The sequence below is a fragment of the Rissa tridactyla genome, chromosome 9, assembly GCF_028500815.1.
Source record: "Rissa tridactyla isolate bRisTri1 chromosome 9, bRisTri1.patW.cur.20221130, whole genome shotgun sequence".
Classification (NCBI taxonomy): Eukaryota; Metazoa; Chordata; class Aves; order Charadriiformes; family Laridae; genus Rissa; species Rissa tridactyla.
In genome coordinates, this window is record NC_071474.1 from 15,734,360 (window position 1) to 15,761,664 (window position 27,305).

The window sequence follows — 27,305 nt, forward strand, 5'->3', positions numbered from 1 at the left end:
TCAAGAACAAAAGAATGCTGCAACTTATTGCTCTCAACTTTTTCATGTGGCTTATTATTTGAAGTTCTTAAAGTGGCAGATCTTGAAGAGCTGTGACTATGTAAACTGTTCCACTTTTCTTTCTAAAAGTCCTCTAGACCTGCGTGGATGAAAATCAAGATGCAATTCAAAATTTAAGTCACATATAACTCTTCAGAGTTTGAAGCAATTTTTTGAGATGTTGAGATTGATGTGGTTTATTTAGAGGACTCAACAATAAGCTGAATGGTTTCTAAATTTTAATACTGTTGCTGATTAGATTCATTTAGCAGCTGAGCCCAATTAACCTAGGAGGACAGAATAGATTTCAGTTGCATGCTGATGGCCCAGAAAAATATCTCTATAATCTGCAGAAGTTAGCACATTTTACCACAATACACAGCTACAAAAATATGTTTATGCATAGGCACTTGCTCATTTAATTCTTAAAAAAAAAACCCAAGTCCCAACCAAATAAAAAGCCCCACATAAGTCTCTAAATCCCAATTTTAAAATGAAATAGGTTTCGGGAACTGTCACTAAATCTTAAAAAAAAATAACGTGGGAAGTCTATGCCCAAAGTTTCAAGCTGAGCATAAAATTATGCACAAAGACAAAATTTTGTTGCAAATATTTACTCAAAAAGTAATAATTTACAGCAGTGCTTTAACAGCTGTTCAAAACATTTAACATTCATTAGAAACAAAACTGTAAGTCAAAAGCACATTCTGAATGTTTCAAATGGAGCAATGAAGTCATAAGAGCAAGCTACCATTAACCATATGCATTCCTACACCTAGCTGCTAACTAGAAGATTAAAAAGAAAAAAACAAACCAAAATCAGCAGCCATCTTTCTGTACACAATTTAGACTACAAAAAGTCCTGAAATTGAACTGTACAATTCCGCTTCTATGCTCTTGTGTCCTTTTTGTAACAGTTAGCCAGTAGCAGCTGCAAAATGGCAGAATGCATGCCAGTTGGTGCTTCCAGTTTGGGGTTTTCCTTCTTTTTGCTTAAACCAGTTTTTACATTAAACCATACTTTGGTGTGACTCACAGACCATTCCCATGGGTCTACGGCTAAGAATAATTAAAACAATGGTAAAAGCCTAACAGCTACAGTACTTTCAGCAGTGTGTTCTACTTTATACAATTATGTTCGGTATCTCTGCACAGCCTGCACATTGAAAACCCCACAATATATATTTTTATTGTAATAATTCCACTTTCACTGAAAGTTTATTAGGTAAGCTTACAGCCTGGCAGGATTACACCTGTACAGAGGTGCATAGATTCATATAATTCTGTTTACATGCTTTTAAAGACAGGAATGTGACACCAAATCCAAAGGGTTATGTTTACCCAGATTATCAGCAGACCAATAACCATCATTACAAGTGTGCTCCACTTCAGCATCAGAAGTGAGTTCATACTGAATTCCACTGTTTAATGATATTCACACTGAAGGATTTAAAAAAATATTTTCTTGGCAAATAAATCACCTTATCCCGGTCTAGTTAACTATAAAAATTAGAATTTATTTCTCCTTTCAAATGTCAATCTAATAAGATATATCACATCAAAGAGACAGGAAGAGATATTTGAACGTTACCTTCTGTAAATTTAGTTAATTCTGTTGTATATATACATATACATGCTATCTTGCTATCTTCATATGCAAAACTTCCCTTTAGTGTCTCTTTCTCTCCTCCCCTCCCCCCGCACCCAGCTTTTTTATTTTTAATAATTAGCATCAATGAGCACACTCATCAGGAATGGTCCATGGTATTCTTACCATTGTTTATAACAAACAATAAAATTAACATAATTTCAGCTTGCTTCATTTTTGTCTGTCTTGTTTACAGTTGTTTCCATTCTGTTGGGACTGCTTTCTTTAGAGGTCTCATCTGTTTGTTCAGAGAGTTGTCCAGCTTTCTTTGACGAAGGTGCAACATTACCTTTTTGAAGAATTTCAGTAGCTTCATGCTCTAGTACCTCTGATGGAGTCAAAGGCTCCAAATGAATACTGCCTTGTTCACTAATGTCTGAACTAACGGATTCAGGTTCATCTCTTTTTCTCAAGAACTGCTCAAAACTAACATCCTCACCCAGTGTTAGTTTTAAGTCCCTTGCATTCATTGCTGAAAGTGTAGTTTCATCCAAGCTATGTACTTTAGTCTGCTCATTCAAGATAACGTCATCTGAGCTTTGGCAATTTTTCAACTCACTTTCATCATTGATACATTTTTGTTTCTCATCTACCAATTGTTTGTTATTATCTGAATCACAACATGCTCCTCTCTCATGCAAAGAATTCTTTGAGCTGTCGTCAGGGACTTCCAAACTAGGAACATTTTCTGTATTTGACGATGATGAGTTTTCTTCATTCTTTTCAACTGATCTGACTTTTTTCGTTTGATTTCTATTGCATTCTTTTGTTCTGTCTGAAGAATCATGCTCTTGTTTGCTGAAAAAAACAAAACAAGTTATTTTTATAACAAATGAAATAAAGAAACACATGGCTGTACTCTGCAAAGTGACACTCAGAAAGCAGTATTATAGACTTCCTATATAGTATTGCTCACAAATTTTCACAGTAAGATGGTCTGAATTTATTTAACAGCTGCATTTTTCTTACCTATTTACAAACTCAGCTTTGTATTTAGCATTCAATTAGTACTCTTTAGTTCTTGTGTTTCATCTCCAGAAAGGAAGGTTAAGTTATCCCCTTTGTGTGACACATGGAATTTGCCAAAATACAACGTTAAGTTCCTCTACCTGCACAGCCTCTTTGACATAGATGCAGATACAACTACTTAGAAACTTGTTGGTGATGTGCAAGAAAAAGAAGCCAGTTGGTACCTTGATAATGTCCAACTGACTCTGCAAAACTAATGAGAGTAAAGCAAGAAAAAAGATAACAGTTGGAAATCTAAACTAACTTCAATCTAAAATTTAGTTCAGCAACTACAAATTTGGATTCACTGAAAAAGTGAATCTGTGAAGTAGCATTTCCAGTCACTTTTCAGAGTAAAACTTTATGTTTATAAAAAGGAAACACAGATCAGTACTGAATTATGCAAGTAAAAATGAGAATCTTACTGTATAATAAAATCCAAAACACAGTGTATTAACTTTGTAGACAAACTGATTGTTTAAACTTTGTGTTATTTCAATAAAACTGCATGCGTGCAATGCTTTAGGGTGACCAGGAAAAAAAATACCAGAATGTTCCAAAGAAAGACTGAACTGTACACTTCGAATGCCATCTGTACCCACAAAAATACAAAGTAGTCTAGTCATATTGCTATATGCAATTTGCTCATATTTTCATATTCCAACAGTCAAAATCCTAAATACTAGTTTATTTCTCCTCATTTGTTATAGGAACACCAGCTTCTCCCATCTCTTCAATTATGGAGTTCAATTTTTGCTGTAAAGATTTAAATTTGGTAAAAGTTTAATATAATTTCTAATCCATTCAAATTTTTTTTAAGAATGAGAAGTAGCTCAAATTACCTAAAATGATGATGGCAACAGACAAAATAACACAGGGGGAGGGAAGAACAACAACAGTTGGTCCGATTTCAGATATAAATTCTATATAGGAAGTGAAATTAGGAGCAAATAAGTCTCCCAAATTCACTTTTAAAATGTAAAACTTAAAATTGAAAATAGTCTCTGAACAGTGACACGCAGACAAAAGATGTGAGAGATATAATATCATCACGTATTAATAAAAATTAATTTGTACTTTATTTCTTCAAATAGTTTTTAAAATGGTTTGAAATATTTTTTGGGTAAACCCACTTTCAACATTACCTAAGCAACAGGTAGTTCCAGGACTCATAAAAGGAATAACCAATTTCCTGATACTATGTTTTTCTACTGATGCAGGAATTTAAAACAAAACATCTAGATGCTAAATGATATTGAGTTCTACAGAAAATGGTTGTTCTGGAAGAGGTGCTACATAATACAAACAATAAGAAATCTGTTTTCAAGTTTTACTTTCACTTAAATAAACTAATCCAAAAATATTCTATTTCCTACTTCGAATTTAAGTTGGAGGAACGTTACGAGTAGGGATAAGAGACTACTGAGACATCCTTGAGTGGTGAAATCTTACTGATCACTGAGATTGTCAGAAGAATCTTTTCATCCTGTTACATTGATTTTTTTCATTCATAATAAGGAATGAACTCAAGAGATATGCCAACCTCTTTACCAAGTTACAACCTGTATTTGCTACTTGTGTCAAAGGTTTTTTTTTTTTCATTTATTGGGCTATCTAAACCAGTAAATTACATTCTTGAGTATACAAACAAATTTTCTATCCAAGTTCTTCTCCTATCTCTCAAACTTCAAGAAAAAAGGGGAATAGAGGTAATATTTGAGGGAAAACTCAAGACTAAGTTCCAGTACAAAAGCCAAGACTCAGAACCACCCACCAGCTGTGTCTGACATAACTGGTCTTGCCATAACTATTCCTAATTACCTCATCTACTCCAGAGAAACGCTTAAGCTATATAGAGCTGTATAAATGCTACTAAATATTTAGAATAGTTTTCATATGAAAATCCAGTCAACTTTTATGAAACAGCGTATATACATGACCTTTAGCTATTACTTTTCAACAAGCAGCTTGAGGGTGAGGTGTAGTTGCAGAGTTAACAAGTGCAGTATTATGCTTTATGTGGGAAGTCTTGAACAGATACACACACACAAAAAAAGGTTTAAATAAAGGGATGACGAATGCCTCATTAGCATACACAGAGCAGTGTTTCCACACTGGAAATCACAGGTGGATTGCATATATGTACATACACACTCTCGTGATTCACACCAAGAAACTCTTCAAAGGGCATAGCTGCCCTCAACATATCAAAGGAATCCATCACAGTCTCCCTCACCTTCTAGTAAACCAAAATCCCAGCTTCATCCAAAGCCAGCCTCTCATTCTCACTCATTTTTGGCAAAACACAGGAAGGGAGGGAGAGGAAGCAGGGAAGAAGAAAAGAAAAATCTCTGTATATTCATTTCTTATGCAGAAACATGCTGTCTCTCATCAGTATATCTTCCTGTGAGCCATTTATACCAAGAAAACAGAGTATAAAAATAAAATTGAACAAAATTTCTCACAACAATCACCATCACAAAAACAATTATCCACTAAGAACAGTGATCTTTTAAATCACTAAGCGCAACAGTAAGTTCATTTAGATAGAACAGTTCTCCAATTAAATAATTTACCTCTGCTGAGAACTGCAGATGAATAAACAAAACCTAGCAATTGTGATGCACTAAAATCCTGCAATAAAACAAAAAAATCATATAGGATTTAAAGAAACCGTTCTGTTAGTGAGTCAGTAACTGAAAAAGAATAGCCTTACATCCAGTATTAGGAATGAAACACTACTCTATGTGCAAACAATACTGGTTATAGCATAAGAAAACTAAAAATTCAGGCATCAAAAAGACTAGAAAATGTGATAAGGATAATAACTACTATACAAGAAGGACGATATCAGTGAACAGTTAGAACGTAAAATCTGACTTTGGTTTCATGAAAACAATGAACCCCTTTGCTAAAGCATGATACAAACCGTGGCTAGACTATCAGGTATGGGCTACACTAATGAACTAGCTGCCATATCGTCTGTATGAAGTCAGGTTTTAGAGTAAGACTACTTCAGGGGAGTACAATAAGACAAAATTTGGAACACAAGAGATGAATCTACTTAGTGCAAACATACACCCATCCCAACCTACAGAAGCCTAGAAACTAAAGGGATTTTTTTTTTCTTTTCCTCATTGCATAGAAAAAAAATGGAAGATTTGGGTGCCAAGTGAGGCTAAGGGAAGCTAGGCTCTGAATATTCTTAGTTTTAAAATCCAACTACCTCAGATTTTCTTGCTGCTCTTTGCTAGACGCATTCACTTAACTTCAGAGTATATTATTTTATATTAAGATTTTAAAAATCTTTCAAGGAAAATTCTACAGCAAGAAAGAAAAAAACATAGAACTTCAGAACACAACTATAAACAAGTGACATTTACACGTTGCCTACAGCGTAGTTGCAATGTGCAAACACAAACAACACCTGCAGTCTGTGGAAATGTACTTCCAGGTAATAAAACCTGTATTACAGCTGCATTTACGTTAACAGTTTCGTGTGAAACGACACCATGGAAGCGTTACCATGAACTGGAAGCGTTGATCCACAAGTGCTCTAACTCCTAACGGAGCTGGGTCCTCAAGAGTCCAAACCAACAATGGACATTCCACACAGCTCTGAATATGGGCACAGTACGGACACTCTGTCCAGGGAACACAAATCTGGTCTAAAATAACACCTCTGAACCACAGAGCAGTGAAGATGCCAGATTCGCGGAATCAACTGCTTTCATCTACTAATCTGCTCCTGCAGCACTAATTACTTGCTAATATCAACATAACTACCTTGGCTTAGTAACAGAAAAAAAGTGTTTGAGGACTGAGGATATCTGGTGCTAGAGCTACAATACTCCAGATGTCTGTCTTAAAGCCCATACAGTAGTTTTAACAGAAAACACAGAACAGATTTACATATTAAAATTATTTTTGTCTACTTCAATACAAGGATAGGGGAAAGTAGTACATCATATTCAATTAGAATTACACTGACTGTTTACTAATCTGTAGCTTAAAGACAGAGTTAGCTTCTAATACCTCAACCATTTAGTCCCAATTCTTAAGCAAGCATTTTAAGTGAAAGTAAAATTTCAATCTATTTGGCCCACACTGCATATGACTAGAATAAGGAGACATAAAGCAGAACCTTTTCTAAGAAGAAAAGTAACCTACAGAGAGACCCTGAAAGCAGTTTGCTTTCTTTTTCTTGGAGGCGCAATAAATGCATTTATAACAAATAACTACAATTATGTTTTGACTAAGCTTTTAAAGGTTACATTTACACCAACAATTGTGAAGGATCACTACCTAGAATAAGACACTTCAGGCTGTGGGATCTGGACTAATAATTTAGTTTTAAATTATATATATAAATATACTTCATTTTAAAAATGAAGTATAAGCCTGCCCACAACATGTGTCAAAAGAAACGTATAAGATTTCAATTGTTTCCCTAGACTGACATGAAAAATTCCACAATTTTGCATATTTTTTTAAGTGTAGAGTTATAACTGTTAGTTACCCAACAATCTCACATATTTGCTCTGCTAAGAATTTGGTTGAGTACAGTTTCCACAAATGACACGGGTTTTTAAAAATCTAAATGAACATCAAAGAATTAACATTTTATATGTATTCTAAAATTGTTTCCCGATTGCCTCAGTAATCCTGTTAACTCCTATGCAATATTATAAAAAATGCTTCTTTTAACAATCTGTACAATTTATTTAATGTCTTGTGAATTTTGACTGATTTGCAGTTTAAGTGTTACTAAAATTGTGTTTTGACTCTTGGAACCTAAATTCTACACATCTTGTTGAGTAAATACATGATGACCGCCATTCAAAATTTTCTATCATAGAAAATACACATTATGAAAACAGTAATTAAATACTTTTGCCCAATTACCTGAGAAATAACACAGCATGTGTTATTTTATGTACCTGATTTCAAGATGCAGCTGATCATTGTATTTACCTTTCAAAAGTTGGTGTTTCTGTTTTTCCTTCAGATATACTAGGTCTTGAAATTTTCTGTAATAATTAATGATATTTCTTTTATTATGCATTCATGAGCAACTGATTACAATATAAATTTGTAGAAATACATTCCCATAAATCTGCTATGTGGCAGAGATTGAGCACGGATCTTAGTATAGACGTTTGCAAAGTCTTCCAAGTTAAAAAAAAAAAACAAAAAACAAATTAAAAACCCAGAAACAAAGCGAAAATTTAAAGCAACTCCTGTAGCCTTTTTCATATATGTAATTTCAATTATGCTTGATTGAACAGGATGCAAACGACGAAGTCTGGGCAGCTTTTTATTGGGGAGGGAGGGGGAGGGGCGGGTCAGAACTAAACTTGTGTTTTGCAAGAAAAAAAAAGGCTTAAAAAAAAGGAAAAGCAAGAAAGACAAAGTTGAGGTGAGTATCTTTTTTAAGCATTACACAGTGTTTTAGCCCTACAGATGCTATTACATTAAGTGTAATATAAGCATAAGGAAGATTCTTAACAAAATGCTTGTCACAGAAGAAACTTTTGAGTCTCTATTGCACCTTCCCCAATGTAATAACTTTTTAACTCTAAATAATATGAACAAAGGCAATTTTTTCCACCCATTTTTAGAATAGTAGCAAAGCAAGCGTACCAAACACTGCCATTTGGCAACAGTCACACCAGTCTTCTAAAAGCATCTCCTACCCTGCAGGGCATCTTGCCCATATAATCTTATTCTTTTTTAGGAAATGTTAAGCGTCTAAGTGACAAAATTAAGAAATTAAACTTTTTTTTTCTGTTTTAATACAACTATGAGTTAATTTTGATTTTAAAATAGAAAAGGTCACTGTACATAAAACCAAACATTTTAAATGTTTATTTATATCACAACCTCTTAAATATTTTAAACTGTGTAAACAGTGTTCCATACTTTCAACATAGTATTTTTTCCTCACAGAGGTGGTATATTTTGTTTAAATGAGGCCAAATTATGCAGCAAGTATTTTAAAATTGTATGGTAAAGTTAAGCTTATTCTACCCCCTAAATAAAATACCCTTTGCTATACTTCTATCATACTTGGTTATATTTGTCATACAAAACCCATACATACATGACCCATGCTGAGAAACACTTTCTGACTTAAAATTACTGCACTCTGCTTCCTATTACAGAACCTCCTTCCCTGTCCACCATCCTCCTCTGCCCTGGCTGACCGTATGCCCCTCTGGGAAGTATCAGGAAAGGAAGATTTCCTGACTTATTTTTCCAAGTTTTAAATGCTATGTTTTCAAACAACATGCTTCATCAATTTATATTTTTGGTTCTTCAGCACCCTTGGGGTCTGTCCTTTGACCTATTTCAACAAACAGCCAAAATGCTGAGCATCTGGCTGCAGCAAAATAACCGGCATTCCATGGCACCTTGGAAAAAACAAGAGGTTCCACATGGCCCAGACCACACTGAACAGCAGCTCACTCTTCTAGAAGGTCCTGGTTCAGATGTCCTGTAAGCTCAGACAGGTAACACCAAAGTAGCCTATTCTGTCTGTATTCTCCATCTTTTCCAACTGTAAGGAGGTGGGGCTGTGTGTTGCATTTTTTGTTTTATTTTTAAATGAAAGCCAATATTACGGAACACAATATTGTGGAGTAAAAAAATGCAAATTCCACATCTTCTATAATGCTGAAACACAATATGGGATGAAAAAAAAAAAAAAAGAAAAACTATGAGAAAACACATCTGAAGCAGTAATGGAGTCTATGGGAAAAAAGGGTGTTACTGTGTGTACTTGAGAATCTTGCTTAACACTGCTGAATAAGACGAACAGTCTTCTCACGTTTCTACAAAAATCATTGCTTTTTTAGAAAAACCTCACCCAACCCCTTTATGTTTTGGAAAGTACGCAAGCAGTATTACAAGAAAAATCTTTATTAGGTCTAAGGACTTCTCCCACTCTGTTACTGGCTGGGATTTCTGTAACAGATTGCCTTTTCTGAAGGGCAACAGAAAGACAACTTCTTACAGAAGACAATTCTGTAAAATCAGAATCCAAAGATGATATTTTTGAAAAAAGGTCAGAAGCTGTACGGTGTATCATTTAGTTTCCTGATAGGCAGAAAGCAGGGGAAAATTTGTACATGTGCCTCGAAAAAAAATTCAGGCCTGAAGAGGCATTTCCAAAATTTTCCTCTTTAAAAAAGTATAAATAAAATAAAAAAACCTCAAAAAGTTACAGTTCAGAGTCAATATTTACTGAGATCTCAGGTTACATTCCAGGTCAATTTCCAGGTTCCCTGAAGATGGAAGATACCTAAGGCAACTAAACCATTCCTTCATTGGAGCCTGGCATACAAATCAACCAGAACGGACTGACCGCAAACTGGAAATCTCTAGGTGTGGCAGACATACTATAGGTGCCCCTCCAACACTGCCATACCTTTTTGTAGTAAAACACAGAAAACTAGACTTTTGCACTATGCGTATCTTCTGAACACCATGACCCAGCCGTATACATAAGGTTAAAAAAGAATTGTCTTGGATCTTCAAACAAATTATGAAGTTCAGAGATACTGGTAGATTGTGTGGAGAAAAGACGAGACATTACCTCCAACTTAGCTTCTCCCTCTCTAATGGAGATTTCGGTCTTTAACCTAGTGGATAATGAATTAAGATTCAATGTTTTAAAACACTGTACGGTTAAAATAGAGATAAGGATGAAGATACTTACAGTCAGAAAGCAACTTGGTAATCTGAAACCACTTTTTAAAGTTGATACTGATTTTCAGATTAAATGTACTTCAGAGTTCCAGAAGAGCATTTCAGAATTTTAAAGTGTTTTATTGGGTATACAAAAATTATAACATAAACTTGTTTCATGTAACCTTTTCCAGTTATCTCACCTCATGAAAACCAGGAAGCAACAGTCTTAAGATGGTTAGCAATACTTTCATTCTAGTGCTGCTCTTCTACATGAGGAATAACCTCCTCACCATAAAGGCCTTTCAAACCACGACTGAAGTATTTAAGATCTGAAATGATCGATTTGATGAAATGCACTTTTTAAAAGTGCATAAAGCTACATTATGACCCAACAAAAACATTCTGCAAAACAAGCTCAGTTTTATTTGTCTACCATAACCCAAACACCCAGAACACAGCTGTAGTTTACTTTAGGGCAACTGTAAAACATTGCTGCTGACCTCCAACTACTATTTGGAGGAGATACTTCCCTCAAAATACCTTCATTGCACAGTCTATACATTAGATGAACTATAAATTATTTAAATTTATTGACTTTTAAAACCACATTAATTAAAGAGCTTATCACAACATCACTAAAATTGATTTTCTGTGTTTATATAAGAAACTGCTATCGCAGAGATAGCAAGAAGTATGTCTCCTACAAAACCTTGTTAAGTCATCAGTTCTAATATAAAATCTAACCTTTCAAAGGTTTCCTATAAAAAAGAAAAACTGAACAAAACCCTCAAAATTGCTTATGCCTGTATCTTCTTTGTTGATGCTGCATTAAAGGCAAATTTAATCTGCTGAAGTATGGTGCTGCCCTTGTTATATTTAAAGAATGTTATTAATCATATATTAAATGATTCATGACCTCAGCAAGTCTTAGTGGCTGTCTACAAGGTACAAAATACTTGACAGAAAAAACTAGCTTTATCAACTTAAATTTTATGAAAAATGTACAGTAATATTAGATTGATACCTACCACATGTATTTTCCTAATTTAATCCCAGAAAGCAGTGCTAAAACCAGACCTTTTAAAGAATTTTAGCACATTCTTTCAGCACACCATAAAGACCTTCTAACACTAACGTTCTAGCAGGTAACCAACAACTTGGACTGTAGTATAAACAACTGTTCATAACTGTTTTAATTATTACATCTTCATTTGCAATAAAAGATGACAAAAATAACTACAAAAAAAAGGATTGTTTAAAATCACTTTTCTATGATAACACTGCAACAATGCTCATCTAATTAACAGTAAGAAAAATGATCAGGGTAAATCAAATGACAATGCATTTTTTGGGTCAGGGACTTGAAAGACTCTGAAGTATTTAATCACGAGTAGCAACACCAGTAAGAGATAATATAACACCAAATATTTAGCTTAGCTTCACTGCTTTAATGATTTCTATGCAAGAACTTAAACAAATATGTTGGAAATATTAATCTGCCTAAAAACAGTCATTCTTGAAAGAGCAGAACAATTTAGACACAAGTAAATCAGATATTGTATACCCAAGGACAAAACATACTGTTCTTCCTGTCTGAATAAATGTAAGTGTTGCCACCAAAATAAATGGCTATGAATTGGATCCAATATCTGTAAGTTGTCTTAAATGCATTATAAACATTATTTTACATCATAAATTCTAATACGATTTCTGCGGTCATGTTTTACAGCTTATAAAACAGATTCAAACTGGCTATTTTATGCTGTTTTGGAAGTGAAGAGGGTTTACAATATTTTGTGATAACCACATCTTTGTTAACATGGTTTACCTTGGATTCCTGACGTATATTCTCAACCTGAATTTAGAATTAGTTTCATAAGTGGATACTAAACCATAGAAGACTATCACTTTGTGATGTTCCCAACACACTTATGATATAAGAGATCTTAAATCCCATAGTTATCAAACAGCAACAAATGCAACATACTTTCTTACATCTGTGGAGCTACGGTGCTTCTGGAAAGAACATTACGAAAATAAAACAAAGATTGTGACCATCTCCCGTAAGTACAGCCTGCTGGTCCACAATTTCGAGCAATTTTGAAACCTCTCTAGAACTCTCCAAAGATTCTTTATTCTACATAAAAATAGAATTCTAGTTAAGAACAATAAAAAAATGCCCCTTAATTGTCAATCCCTTAAGAAAAATGCCCCCAAAATGTAGCAGCTAAGCACAAAATTTCAGCTTGAGACACTCAATAGAATGGATCGGCCATAAAACCAAACAGACTCCAAATAAAAGCCAGGTAAGTAAGAACGTTAATTTAGACACCTTAAAGGTTGATCTGACACTTTATTTGATACATGAGGAGTCACCTAGGACTAATGGAAAACATCTGGAGTCAGTGAAACAAGTAGACTACAAAATGCACAGTCCAAGCACGGATGGGAGTATTCTCATTTCTGAAATTCATACAGTCTCATTGCTTCCCCTGCTCTCACATAATAAAATTATGTATACTTGCACACGCACACAGAGCTCAAATCATGAGCAACTGTCTTCCCAGTGACCTGTCATGTTTCCTTACAACCTAAGTATTACTCACACAGCTTCTTTGGGTAAGCAGTACTGAAACTCAGCTGGAATCTTTTGACAAACATCCCTTTTTTTGTCCACCCCTAGCCAAAAGTAACCTTTTCTAGGATGCCTGTAGCTTCAAGAATTTCTAGAAACAAACCATATTATCTAAGCAGGTCAAGGCACCTTCCAACCACTCAATTGAACCACACCCAGCATTAAAAACATAAATCTATTTTACAACCAAAAGAATGGAAAGGTCCTTGGGTTGGCATTTTTGTTCTTTTGTTTGGGTTTTTCTGCATAAAGCACAATTCTCCCCCAAATATCTGATTGTATGAGCACTTACTGAGAAGGTACATGTGAATGCTTAGTTAGAGAGAAGAAAAAGCTGCTTCTACACTATGGTGTTTTACACTGTTAATGACTGAATGGGAAAGGAAAGATGGTGACATTTATGTTACTTGACGCTGTCTCCAGTTTCTCACCTGTAAAATGGGGTTAGCAATGAAGACAGCTACATAATAATTTTTGTTATCACCAGTAAGTGAAGTGTTATTACACGCAAAGCTGCAGTTACAAACATTTAACAGAATAACAGAAACATTTACTTTCTTGTCAGAAAGACTTTCAAAACAAAGGTAATACAGGATTTGCTAATCAAGGTTGCCCTGCAACTACATGTCTTTTAAGAGGCCATAATGCAGTGACGCTCAATGTCCTAAAAATAACAAACGAGAGACAGGTTAAGGTACACACAAATGAAATCTTAATTCTTTGTCCATAAGCTGAACTGGTTATACCATGCATATTCATCCTCTGTCCTTGCAGATGGGGTCCAATATGTTACAATATTCATGTAACTTGGTAGTTGCTGGGACCATCAAGGACATTTAATATCAAGTCAGGCAGATTTACTTGCATGCTTTAGTACTGGTTTTATGTTATGAGTTTTCCACACAAGTAACTTTTCCGAGATCCTCACACAAATGGAAACAGGACGCCACAATGTCAATAGTTTCTACGTGAACCAGCTACACAAAGCTTGCAAATCTGAATGTAGCTTGCAGTTAAAACACTTGTACGTCTGAAACTTAAAAAAAGTTCTGTAGCAAAGCTGTAAAAGAACCAAATGATAATATTCCAAATGAGCATTCAGAAGAGGTATAATTCACATAAGTTCAAATCAAAGTGTCAATCTAGTGTAATTTCTGGGAAATTCTTAGAGAACATTTCTGAAAGCCGCGAAAAACTGCAATCCTATTCCAGTTTTGTTGTTGCTGGAAACCTGAATGGAAGTGAAATATCACAGATTCAACTTCCTCTGAAATGCAACAGCATGTTCACAATGAAAACACAAACCCACTATGCTTTTTTGAATGCTGCTGTGTCAAAACAGAAATAAGTCCTGCAAGAAAAACCTGTAGTAGGTAACTGATGCTTGAAGTTGAACAGCAGCATTCAAGATGGAACATAGCTTCTGTCAGAAGGAAAAAAAAGTAGCAAAAAGAACAACGAGACTTTAGAGTACTGAGTAAGCGTGCAGATGCTCAATCACAAAATATGCATAAGAGACAATGGATGACAGGATCCTTGCTATTATTAGGAATACCACAGTGGTTGCAGAAGCTCACTAGCACCAAAACTGTTACTGTTTGAATACTGAAAGTGAACAGGACAAAAATACCAGTAAAAATGAATTAATATCAGAGAATTTGATTATGCAGAAAAAGGAAGTGCTGCAAATCAAGAACAGCTTGCATTCACCAGAAATAATCTCTTATAACTAGAAGGTTATAACAGTGACTGATCTCAGAGTAAGATTAGCTCTACCTATTAGGTTGCTTGGAAGCTAGTAAATTAGAGATTCAACCAAGACGTATATCCACTGTTAAGCAGGGGGCTGAGTTTGGAGGAACACTAGATGTTCATCATGACAAAAGGAAAGCTCATCATATATCCAGACAACCTGTTGATGGATAAACTTGCCATAGATAATCTAGAACTAAAGATGAAGTCAGAAGCAGTAAAATCAAAAGCAGCAGATGTCTCAGCAGCTTGAGTAGAGCATCCTTGAAGATGAGAGATGATACCAAAAGAACAAAGTGTGAATGAACTGTGGCTGCTCCACCCTCAGAATCAAGGCTCAATAAGTGTATCTGCTTCCATCACATGCTTTCCTCCTACAGTATTTAGGAGCAAAAAGAAGCTTAGCTACCAGAGCAAAGCAGCTAATAAACTCCTTTGGCCAAGATTCAGTTTATGCAGTTACCTGTGACAGAAGTCATTCAAAGCATATTTTGCCACTATATACTGTAAAGTCATTGACAGACAAAAATGCAACTCACTTGAATATTAAATAGATCAGGATTTGTATGTTTTAGTGAACACCCAAAGAGAATGACACAGCCCTTTAGTTTCAGAAGCTAGATCAAGTTCAGAACAAAACGGGCTTTGATGTCAACACATGTATGTCATCATTTATACACTACTCTAGCTTGGGATGATATCAATAGACTTGAGCAGCAAAGAAACGCTGCAAACGAGCAGCAAAGAAACACTGCATCACGTAAGTGAAACTCCTGGTAAGCCTCTCTTCAAAGGAGTATAGCCCCCAAAAAGCTGCAAGTCAATGCTGCAAAGCAGAGAATGTTATCACAGAAGGGCCTTTGCCAGACTACAATATTGGGAGAAAAGACCAGACCTGCTGCCTAAAAGATGCAAGAAGAGAATACCACAGCTTCAATGTATGAAGAAAAAGGAAAAGGTCTGGTCAGATCCTTGTTCGCTTACATACCAAAATAATCCCAAGCTGGACTGGGTTCAATTTTCTGGTCCACAATGATGTATCAGTGAGCCAAGGCAGTATAGGATACCTGCTCACTTTCAACTCCCCTGCAACAAAAATGTCTGCTGTCAGTTCATTTTAAAATATGTTAATTGTTGCGCAAAGCAGAGAGTTGAGCATTAAGAATACTGGCACAGTTATTAAGCCTTATTCCCTCAGCACAAGGTGGGTCACTAAACAAACAAGGCAACTTTATGTAGAGTAACAATTTAAAAAGCATTTCCTGCTGGAACATCTCCAGCTAGGCTATTTGTATTACTAATGGCAGGATTCTGGTCCAAAGACAGTCTCATCAACACTACACAGAACCCATAGAATATGTCGGGTCATTAGCAATAAAGATGAGTTTTACAACACATACAGACAGTCTGATATATAATAAAAGATACCAAAAGACACCATGTGAGAGAGAGATGCAAGAGAGGATCCAAAAGCGTTTAAGATTGTAACCGTGAGTCATTGTTTCTGATGATGAAGTGATTCTGAAGAGCCCCATAAACAAGTCATACCTCATTGAATTATAGGTCAAAGAGTGGGAAGAAACATTCATAGATCATTGAGAAACTACACAGCAAAAGTTATGAATATTATCTGCAAGTTCCTTTTCTTCCAAAGCAAACCACACAGTACCATGAAGAACCATCCCACAAAAAGATGAACATTTTTGTGTGTACTCTGTACTGCAAATAATGAAAAAATCTGCTACACGGGTACACTCATGCTTTTAGGTATAGCAATAATATATTCTTGTCCAGAGTATCACAGAATTAGTATACGAAGCAGGACAAGATTTACTGAAATTAATGAAGTCTATGAGCATGACAGTTTCAAAAAGCACCATCACAGATTATATCACCTCATTTAGTACCAGTAACTAACCTTGTGCCAACATCAGAGCTCTCAAAAATAATGGCTATCTGCATCTGTCATAATCTAGCTGCTTGCAGAAACAAACCTGCACATATTCTTGACTCTACTTTAAATCTTTTCAGTGCTCAGCCATCTGTTTCTGAGTAATATATACTTTGTTAATCCAACATTCTTAAATGTTTTCACGTGATATCTCTGTAATACATTCAAGACAGCAAGATCCTTGTGCAGTACTGACAACAGCCTGCCACAACTGTACCTCTTTCCCCACTGTTCAATACATCTATAACCTTTCCTTACATACAGTTCAGCAAGTATTAATTACCAGCACCCTAATGCCAGCTCCCAGTAGAAAAGCTAAGGTTGTATCACAGCTCAACACTTTTATTTTTCCATTGTTTGAGTTTCACTGAAATCTAAACTGTTAAAGGACACAAGCTACCCTGTATTAACGAAGGGGATACAGCTCACCGTCCTAGATGACTCTTTCCAGTGTTTTGTCCAATTTCAATATTCTGTGCTCCAAAATCAGAAATTTCATTTTTCAAATGGCTTTTTGGAATGCTTTCCCAAATTAACTTCCTTCCCCTGCTCATTCCTGCCAGAATATCTTCAATTCTTTTTAACAATGACTTTTTATCATTCCATCAGACCACCAGTTTTATTCAACTGCATCACATTCTAAGCAGTTACTAGTAGAGGTCTGAAGTTTATAGCATATATTTTGCTCTACTATTACTCATAGCCAAAAATAAGAATTTCCATGTTTGGATCAGATGACAGATTATTTCAGTATCCCCTTTTACTGGCCACTTTATGGAAACTAAGAAATACTTAATACTTACGAAATAACCTACTGGGAGTACTGCTGACACTCAGTGAAGGCTGATTTATGCTTAGAGGCCTAAGAACTTCTTGCTCTGTTGGAAGAGTTCTCACCATGCACGAGAATATGTAATCCCCTTTAGAACCCTGCTATAGGCTAGACAGACTCAATGACACCTTGTTGTTAAATCAGGATTAAACTATTTTCTTCCATCTTTTAAAGTATCTTTCTTTGCAGTCTAAATGACATTTTTCTTTCTGTGTTCTGAAACGGTTTAGAGAGAACTCAAATGTTTGATGCAACTGACACACCTCTGAACCTTCAATTAAGGTGTAAGTAGGCTCACAAACTACATTGTAATGCCTCAGGTACTGTTCCAGGATATTCAGGGATGGTCTGGCACCTCTAATTCTTCTAAGGTTAAAAAAAACCCCACGCAAACCTTGCAACACAATCTCCACAATATTCAGGTTCTTTTTCAAATCCTTAAAAAAAACCGAAAGCCAAAATCCTCATATTAATTTTTCTTTGAAAGTCAGAATTAAAAAGTTAATACAAAACAGTATACCTTTGTCATACAAATAACATAATTTTGAAAATAATTTTTTAATATTTATAAAAGATTAAGACTGAATTTGTCCTACTTCAATAAAGGTAATTTTTTAAAAAATTCATATTAATATTACGTAAAGAACATCAAACAGTCATTTAATAAAGCTAGTATTAAAAGCAAGTCGAAGTAGCAGTCTCACCATGTCTAGACCTAGAAGTCAGGATCGAGAAGTCCTAATATTGCAAGAATTATTTATGTCTCTTTGGCCAAACTGAACAAAAACCTAGTTCTGATTTTGGTTTCAGTAGGTAATCATTTTATCTCCCTGTTCTTGTAATTTTGGACGTGGTAGGAGCAAAAAGCTAGTAAAGTAAGGGTCTATGTTCACCCATATGTTTCAAGTTCTATGAAATTCAAAAGAAATCTGAGTTTAAAGTGCAAATTTTGTCCATCTGTCACTAAACTAATAGAAGTAAACATTGAGCAGTAAAACAAAACTTACTCAGATACTTGTTCAGCAGTTGCGATATCTACAGAAACTGAAAATAAAAATAAAGGATTTAATTAAAAATATTTTAAAATGTTGAAATACACTTTTAAATCCAAGTACACAGAAATAATGATAATGCAACTGAAAGGACTGCAGTAAGACAGTGACATCCACATGTAAGTATTCATATATGTATATTATATAAAAAAGACACTCTATATACTCACCTTTCTCTATAATAACTTGACAAGTATGAGCGTGGCTTTCACTCAGATGCGTGGCCATGCTATCTAGGCCATAAACATCAGTCAGGAAATCACAGTTAAGACATACTACAGTCACACCTCTAGAGAAGAGAAAGTAATAAGGAATTATAAATACAACATGGTTGTGAAAACAGTTTTCTTAACTTACAGCAATTTACAGACTGTAAAACAATAAAGTTTCCTGCAACTTTAGACGAGATGACTCACAAAAACATATTTTTGCTTTTTCTACTGCAACTAGCACCTGGAAATCCCAGTCAATGACAAGGGTATCTCCATGCTGGGTGTAGTACAAAAACCACCACTTTAGACACAAATTTATTTGTAAAGCATCAGTTTCTCAGTTTTGGTTGGTTGGTTGTTTTTTGTTTCCCTCACGACCCTCCATTTTGCACATTATGAATAACTGCAAAATAAAGAAATAGAAATATTTTTTAAAATTGCTCAAGGTTGAGAAAGAAGTCAATAAGTGTGGACAAATAACAAGTATTTGTCACTGAAGAGAACAATGCTAGTGAAAGAACTAATGTTTTTATTTCCCTGCTCTTTCTAAATTGTGGAAGCCTAGAAATTCAAGAGACTCTAATCTCATTTAACCAATCAGTTCACTATCAGAAATTAAAAACATAATGATCTGTAACTGAAAAAAAAAAGCTGAATTACCGTAGCTCTTCTGAATGCTTCTTATAGATCCAAAATCTTTTACTTGGCCGAGCACTGTGAAAACTAAATACAAGAAAACATTACCGCTTAGACTGGTTTTCTTGAGCACATTATTCCACATAGCACCTACACTGTACATGGTATGCCAATTTGCTCATGACAAGGCATGAAAATAGAAGGCTCAATTACAGACCTGCATTATTCTAAAATATTAAATTGCTAAAAGCTTACAGGCTTGTGAAACTGAGCTCTAGTTTAAAACACTGTCTCTCTTGTAAATAACGAGTTTGGGAGGGGCAAAGCTTTGTCGGCACAGTCCTGCAAGAACACAGTTAAGATTGCCTTCATCATCAGTTTAGCTCTTGAAGCTACATGGCTCTACAAAAGAAGTGAAGCTTTGCTGAACTCATGCTTCCTAAAATGATGGCTTTAAATGAGATAAATCACATTTTCAGACAACCTGTAAGTTATCTTATATGCAGGTTAAGTATGTGCCAACACTGTACTGCCATATGAAACAAAAAGCTAGCAGCAGAGTACAGGGGCTGGTACTGCAGAAACACCCTCCCGCTAAGAGCCTTCCTCCTCACCATCCCTTGGTCCTCACACTCACCAAAAAAGGTGATGACAGGTGCTGCAAGGGGTCAAAGTCAGAGAAGCTTTAGTGCATCAAGGAGACATAGGACTAAAAAAACCGACTATTTTACTGCATGGCTGAATTTGACAACACTCAGAACATGGGCAACAGTAGGAACAGTTTACCTCAGATTCCCGTCTCCCCTTCTGGAGTAAACTTTCTCTTGTACAATCACAATTAAGCACATTAACTTTTATTATTTTTTTAAGCATGCAACCAATATGTTATATGCATAAAAGCATGTAAACAATTTCAGCCTAGGACTTACATGAGCATTGAAATTAATGAATAGGTCAACATATAAAATATACACAAAAACTTTTAAAGACTTGGGTCATAAATTCAAGAATTCTAGCTTTCAAAAATGCCAAGGCATTTTATATATACATGTATTTAAAAAGTCAACTGCATTCTGTACTTTTCTGCAATACATTTGGCTTGTTCGGGGCACAGGATTAACAAGTAGGTTTTCAAAATTTTGTTTTACCATCGCTGCTATGTGATCTGTGTCTAATTATTGCATAGTATAATTCTATTGCTCTGAAAAACTAATGCATTTGTTTTCTTAACAGGCTTTTTTACAGCTGTCATCACTAGTACCCTACACTGCCTCATAATCAGTGACAAGCCTCCTGCAAAATGAGATGTTATTTTTATGGATGACCGAAGTAGTACAAGAAAAAAGTATCCACTTGAGTATGCTATTTGAGACATCCTTTACATGGAATTCTGAGCACAGATTTCATTAGCAATAGCTGTATGAATTCAGCACTTAAAAAAAATTAGATGAGGTATTCAATCTGAAACCCAGAGAACACACGACAATTAGTCATTATTTGTTAAGCCTGGCTGAAATGATTACGGAAGATCCCACAGAAGCTCTGAAGCAAAGACAGAACACTCTGAACCACTGGATTTTTAAGGCAAAACAAAACCATGAGGTTTAGGCCCTCATTACAAAGTAAAAATTCAACCTTACACATTTCCCTGCCAGTCCTATGACCGAGTTCAAAATCCAGCTAATAGAAACATGTAACACACCTTGTATGAATTTAGGAAGTATTTGATAACCCAATAAAAATTTTGAAGAGTTCTTACCTCATCATGTGATTCACATAGGCTTTGCTACAGCTAGTGTTGTATCTGCATAAGCTGCAGTGGACATAAGCAGGAAAATGGCTTGCAAAATCTTTTATTTCCGAGTAACACTCAATGCATTTGTGAGCTCCCAAACGATACCTAACACTAATATGAAAAAGTTAACAGTTAATATCAACACTTTAAGACGAGATAACTATTTCAAACTTTTTGCTTTAAGTCAGTGACAAGCTCGCCTACATTAGGGAAAATAAATGAGAAACTTAATGCATCAGTTAAATACTTCTTATAGGTTGTGTTAGCACACATGAAGACAACTGTATTTTTTCTTGAATTATCCTGTCATTATGACCTTAATAAAAAAGTGAAAGCTAATGTAAGCATCTGTTATTGGCCACTCCCGGGAACAAGACACTGCAGTAGATGACAACCTCCAACTTTGGCTGCTATGTACTTGAGATGGATTGCAAGAAATGCGTCATCCACCACGACGCACAGAAAAAGCTTTTGGTTTTCCTGTCACCCGTGATATTCCCTATAAGACCTGAAATACCTACAACACAAGAATGTAATCCTGCTCTTCCTTAATTTTGCTGGCTGGTTTTGGATGTCTCAGTGAGCTACATGCTGTAAGTGTTAGCACCTTATTGGAAGGGAGACATTGACAATCTTTGACAAAAAAAATGCTAACTCCTCTTAGCCAATGAAATTATTTACTAGTCCATAAAACACCGGTTATTAATATAAGGATAGCAAAACACAGGAAACTGTCAATATAAGGACAGCATTCTATCAACAGCTTGCTTTTACTTTCTTGATTTTTTTTTTTTTTTGGTAGCTCCCCAAATTAAGGTATCTCCTACAACAGACAAGACGTAACCTTTTAAATAACAGGTTCAAATAAAATCCTTAAAAAAATTGGAGGAGGAAAATACTTTTCCCTCCATAAAAAAATTTGCAAAGAACACCCAAGGCAGACATATTCCCCTCCACAGGTCACTTTTAAACATACATCTGCCTAATGAGTCAGTATTTCAAGACTCTATGTCTCTGTGCAGAGAAAAATTCTAAATTTAGAACAGAAAAGTTTCCAGAACATCTGTTCTTCCAACATAAAGTAGTCTACCACCAACAAAATCGGTGAATGAAGATTCAGATTTATAATCACAGCACCAAGATGTGGAAAGTTTATGCTTCTTTTTCTGCAAAACGGAACTGTCAAGTCTCCTGTATTGCAGCATTAGAAGTTATTGAGATAATTAAATGATCAGTTATTTATGTTCAAAGTTTACTTGAAGATATTTTTAATGCTAATATTTTACCTTAGATTATGCAATGCTGTATTTGTAATTTCTTTTTTTTTTTTGCTGTTGGTCCATGCATTTTGCTTCTTCGATGTAGCTGGTTTTGATTTTGCCTTTGACTTACTTGCATTAGACTTGTTATGATTTTTAGTGGTTGTATTTTTAGCTTTAGGTGATAACTGAAACGTGGAAGCACTTGTACTAACAAAAGATGTAGCCGATGATCCTGATTGAAGAGATCCAACAGACGCTCGAATAGTCACCTACAAGTATAAAATTAAAAATTTTTCCATTTAGATTTAAAATTTCTAGGTTCCCATTTCTATTTGTCCCAAAGTTTAAGCCACTTTAGGACAAAAATCATAGCATAAGAACCACTCCTCAGTGAAGACTGCTTTGAAAAATATGAAATACTGTTGACTAGAGTGAACGTAATCTTAACAGTCTATTGAATGTTTAAAAAGCTCTTGTTTTGGTGGAAATAGCCATGACAAAACACACTGCTCTCTTCAGACCTGCAACTGGCTACATTCTGCTTTCTTAAAACAATAAAATGTAGCTATGGAAAAGAAACAGAAAGGTCAGGCCAATTAGCCCTACGAAGAAGAATATCAACCAATCCCATCAGTGCCTGGATTTAACAAAAGCCCTGTGTCTTGTTGCTTCATGATTAGCCCATCTACTTCCTTCAGATATTTTTACTTCTCATCATAGACGCCCTCCAAGGACTCATTCTGGTTTCTGACCTCTCATCTGGCATTACTGAACTCCTTTGTCTTGCTCTTAAATTTGGTCTCCAGTTTTCACTCGCAGCATGACTCCTAATTATACTTCTTGCCCATACTCGTAGTTTAGAAGCACCTCATCTTCTAAACCTGGTTCCAAGCTCTTAAGTCTCATCATCTACATCCTGTCAAGGGCTAGTAACGCCAAAATTTTAAATAATCTAAGCTTTTATTAGATCATGAAGACCCCGACATCTTTAGAAAATTGAGGTATTGTCACAGAACAGAGAATCAGTGCTCTACATTCTGCCAAGGAACACAAACAACATCAACTGCAGTCATTTTCCCTTCCTGATTCTACAACAAATGAACTGTGAAGAGTTGATCAAAATGTGAATTTTTTTCTTCCTTTCAACTGAAAGGACATGTATCTTCACACTTGATTAAAAAAAAGTAGGAAAAAAAATCTTGAAAACTGCAGGAAAATCATAGTCTAGGTGGTTCCTTCTCAAGAAAGTTAAGAGTGATTTTAAAGTGTTCTGAGGGGACCCAAGTTTACTTCATAAAACACTTAGCAGCAAATTGTGGGGTTCTTTTTCCCCTTCAAATGCTGGACCTAAAAAAGACCTGGTGAACTCAGTTTTAAGTACATATTGGCTATGGAGGAGTAGGTCTTGTATTCTATATGATTTTTTGCCACCACGTTCCACAGGTTGAAAGTCTTTCACAAGAAATTATTCAGATCCCTCAGACCAACATCCAGACTATCTCCTTTTCTCCAAGGACAAGAAAGGATAAATGGGAAGGGGCAAATTAACCAAGAGCTGAAGAAAGCAGCAGCACTGACTGGACTACTGACATATACAGACAGCACCACCACAGATCACCAGAAGAAACCATAAACTGTGCCTGGCAATTCTTGCAACAGGAGTGTATTTTAGATTTTTAATTTGGGGTGCGGGGGGAGATCTTTGCTTTGGAAAAGAAAGGAGAAAAGCAATTCTTTCTATTCTACCCCTTTCTCTACCGATAACATTTTTTTCCTTTGTCCCCCCTAATTTTCCTGTATGAACACTTACCTTTGTTCCAGGAGGCAATCCTTCTAACTGTTTGGGTTTCCTAAATGTTCGGTGATGCTGAGTCTTGTGATCCATTTTTTCTTTGCATGTCAAAAATTGCAGTCTGCACTTAGTGCAACGGTATATTCCTTTTTTCTTTTAAAAATGGAAGACAATCTATAGTAAGCATTAACTTAATGATAAACAAAACTCCAACCCTAGCCTGTCTCAAGCAATGGTCATCCAGTTTCCAAAACATGAACTGGACAAACTCCTTATATTGTAAAAAGCCAAGATACTGTGTAGGAATTAAAGACAGAATATTTAAATACTTGAAAATGCAAGGCAGTATCATTACTAAGAAGAGGAGGAATCAGTTTACCACTTACAAAAAGGCATAGTACTTCATAATCTTTTTCTCTATTTGAACTAGTGAAAGGTTTGCTAGTAACCTCAAGAAAAGCAGAACACATGACTACTACTTAATGAAGAAACCAGATAGCAGAGACATTCTTTCAAGAGTATTCAGAGATTATTTTTTTTTAAATCAGGGAGCTACTGTCACACAAAAACATGACAAATTCTAACAATTCCCTTAAAGACTTTTCAAAAGACACAGTCATAATTCTTCTATCGTATTTTATTAACTATTCTTATCCAGTAACAACCATACAAATTAGTTATGCTTTTTTTTCAGAGACAGATTCATGACATATATTTAGCATTTTTCTAGCATTAAGGACTGAAAATATCTGCTTACCTGATGCCTCATGTAATGATGCATATATGGTGCTCCAATTTTAATTACTTTGAGGCAAAACGGGCATAGCAAATGTTTTGTGTTTTCATGAACTGTTCTAAAATGTGTTTCTACATCTGAAAAAGCTGAGGATCTGTAGTTGCATACCTAAAACAAAAAGTTGGACTTGCTTGTTAAAAGTTTATTGACAGTAAAGATGGGGGGGCGGGGTGTACAATCTAATTACAAAACAGTCACTCTGAGATACCTGGCAAACATACGGCATTTCACCTGGCTTATGATTGTCCTTCATATGTTGCAAAAGAACTTGCTCTGTTTCAAAGGATAATTCACAGATTTTACAAATCGCTAGAAAAAGTGAAAAACACGAAAAAAGTAAAAATTTGTTTGGGATAATAAGAGATAAAATATAACACGTATGTATATGTGAACTGTATAAATCTATAAAGGTAAAGCAATCTAACGATTATTGTACTCTTCGGAAGAAATTCCCTGTACAATCTGAGGAAGCCAGGAGTGCAAGGCCCTTAAACAACATGAATTCTTGCAGTCAAGAGTTCAATTCAAAAACAAAAAAAAACAAAACAAAACGCTTTTAAGATTTTTTTTTTCCTACACACATTGCTCTTTCTGCTGCACACTACACACTGAGTGAGTGCTCAGCTTCTATATTACATCTCAAGACTATTGCTTTTAAAGTACAATAGCTTTATTCTGAAGTTACAAACCAGGAAAGAAAAAGTCAGAAAATATGTAAAAACTGTAGGTCACAAAGAGATTCAATGTGATACAATCCAACTTACTAGATGACTCGTAAGGCGTGTGTGTACTTTCAATGTGGCACTGCAGCTGGAACGGGGTTGGAAACTGACGGTAACAGTGCTGGCAGGTGGTGTGGCTTTCCCAACTTTCACTGCTCTGCTTCTCAAGCTCCAAGTGATGTTTCATGTGGTTCATAAACCTTTAAATCACAGAGAACAGGTGCAAAAAACTACATTTTAACATTCACTATACATGACGTATTACTTGCCACATGTACAGGATTCTTTAGAAACTTTACTCTGTAAGGACTTCTCAATTTAAAAAAAAAAGTTCTAGGAATAAGTGTTTGTTAAAAAAAAATGCAACAAAGTTAAGCAAGCTGACTATGACAGAAATCACCTTTCAAAGCTTAAAAAGAAATCTTGGCTATTATAAGGAAGATACAGCATATTTGAAACATGTTCTAAGACTAAGAAATCTATTGCATTTTTCATGTTTGCTTAGAAAAATTCTTGCCTTGAAATAAAGGGAGATTAGCAAATGCAGCAACAACAAAACATGTCTGCTGTACGCATTTCACCACCATAAGTCTCAAAGCCACATTCTGAAGCAAGTATAACTTTAGCTCTGCTAGAAACTATTAAGTAGCAAGAACATATCTGCAATTAGGACGTTATAGCCTTATCTGAAACCACCTCTATGCAAAACTGTCAGGGTTCCATGAGCTTTTGTTGTATCGGGCATTCAGGACTGAAGTTGAATTATGAAGGACAGTTATCAAAGAATGCCACCGTGCAGCTGACAATCCAAAGAGTATGAGAAACTTGGTGCTATGTTACTACTTCAAGTTACCACCTTTTCCTCATTAGTATGTCCCCTATCTGTAGTAGGAACCTGTTCTGGCTGAGAAGTCGAGGCACCCATCACAAGTGTTACTGGTTGAGCAGCACAAGGAGAGGTTAGTTGCACAACCCACTACTGTTGGACTTCAAAAACTGTTCTATTTTGAATGTGCTTCACTTCAGTACAGCCAGAGGAACTATTAAATGTACGTCACACTCACAAAAGGAATGTAGTTTTCGAAGTGGTGACCTTGGAATTGGAAAAAACAAATGAGCAAGGAGAATAGTCTCTTGAGCTCAAGCTTCTAACATCATGCAGTTGTTTAAAAAAAAGAAAAAAAGAACAACAAAAATTCGCTAACTGAAGATATCCAGGTACCTAAGCAGAAGAAAGGAATTGACACTAGTACTCCGTACTACCTTAATAGAACATTATTTCAATGGTGTGTTCAATCATAGATCTTTCAAAGGAACCAGGGGATTACCCTGATGAATCACTTTGTGCTTTTCTGAATTAAGGCCCAGAAAAATTCTGCTTGGTTAAAGGTGTAAAATATACATCGGAATAAAAATTACAGAACTATAGCATACAGCTTAAGACAAATTACTAGCACTTTTCCTTAGGATTTACACAGACT

General features: G+C 35.4%; 1 protein-coding gene across 20 annotated transcripts in view; it reads right to left on the minus strand.

Annotated features, from left to right (window-relative positions):
• Window positions 1-637: 637 nt before the first annotated feature.
• ZNF280D (zinc finger protein 280D) overlaps window positions 638-27,305 on the minus strand; it is a 50,914-nt gene continuing 24,246 nt past the window's right edge. For 10 of the 20 annotated variants that reach the window (XM_054213604.1, XM_054213597.1, XM_054213599.1 and 7 more), the window contains 12 exons: window positions 25,867-26,024; window positions 25,311-25,411; window positions 25,064-25,210; window positions 24,325-24,459; window positions 22,539-22,783; window positions 21,217-21,363; window positions 19,482-19,544; window positions 18,780-18,898; window positions 18,565-18,601; window positions 7,670-7,725; window positions 4,932-4,983; window positions 638-2,485 (listed from right to left, as the gene is read on the minus strand). In XM_054213604.1, coding sequence (XP_054069579.1) covers window positions 1,849-2,485; window positions 4,932-4,983; window positions 7,670-7,725; window positions 18,565-18,601; window positions 18,780-18,898; window positions 19,482-19,544; window positions 21,217-21,363; window positions 22,539-22,783; window positions 24,325-24,459; window positions 25,064-25,210; window positions 25,311-25,411; window positions 25,867-26,024 — 1,897 coding nt within the window. In that variant the 3' untranslated portion in view covers window positions 638-1,848. Of the gene's footprint in view, window positions 2,486-4,931; window positions 4,984-7,635; window positions 7,726-10,292; window positions 10,339-12,720; window positions 14,083-15,762; window positions 15,861-18,564; window positions 18,602-18,779; window positions 18,899-19,481; window positions 19,545-21,216; window positions 21,364-22,538; window positions 22,784-24,324; window positions 24,460-25,063; window positions 25,211-25,310; window positions 25,412-25,866; window positions 26,025-27,305 lie in introns of those variants that run through there. The other 10 variants (XM_054213612.1, XM_054213601.1, XM_054213613.1 and 7 more) reach the window with 10 other exon arrangements.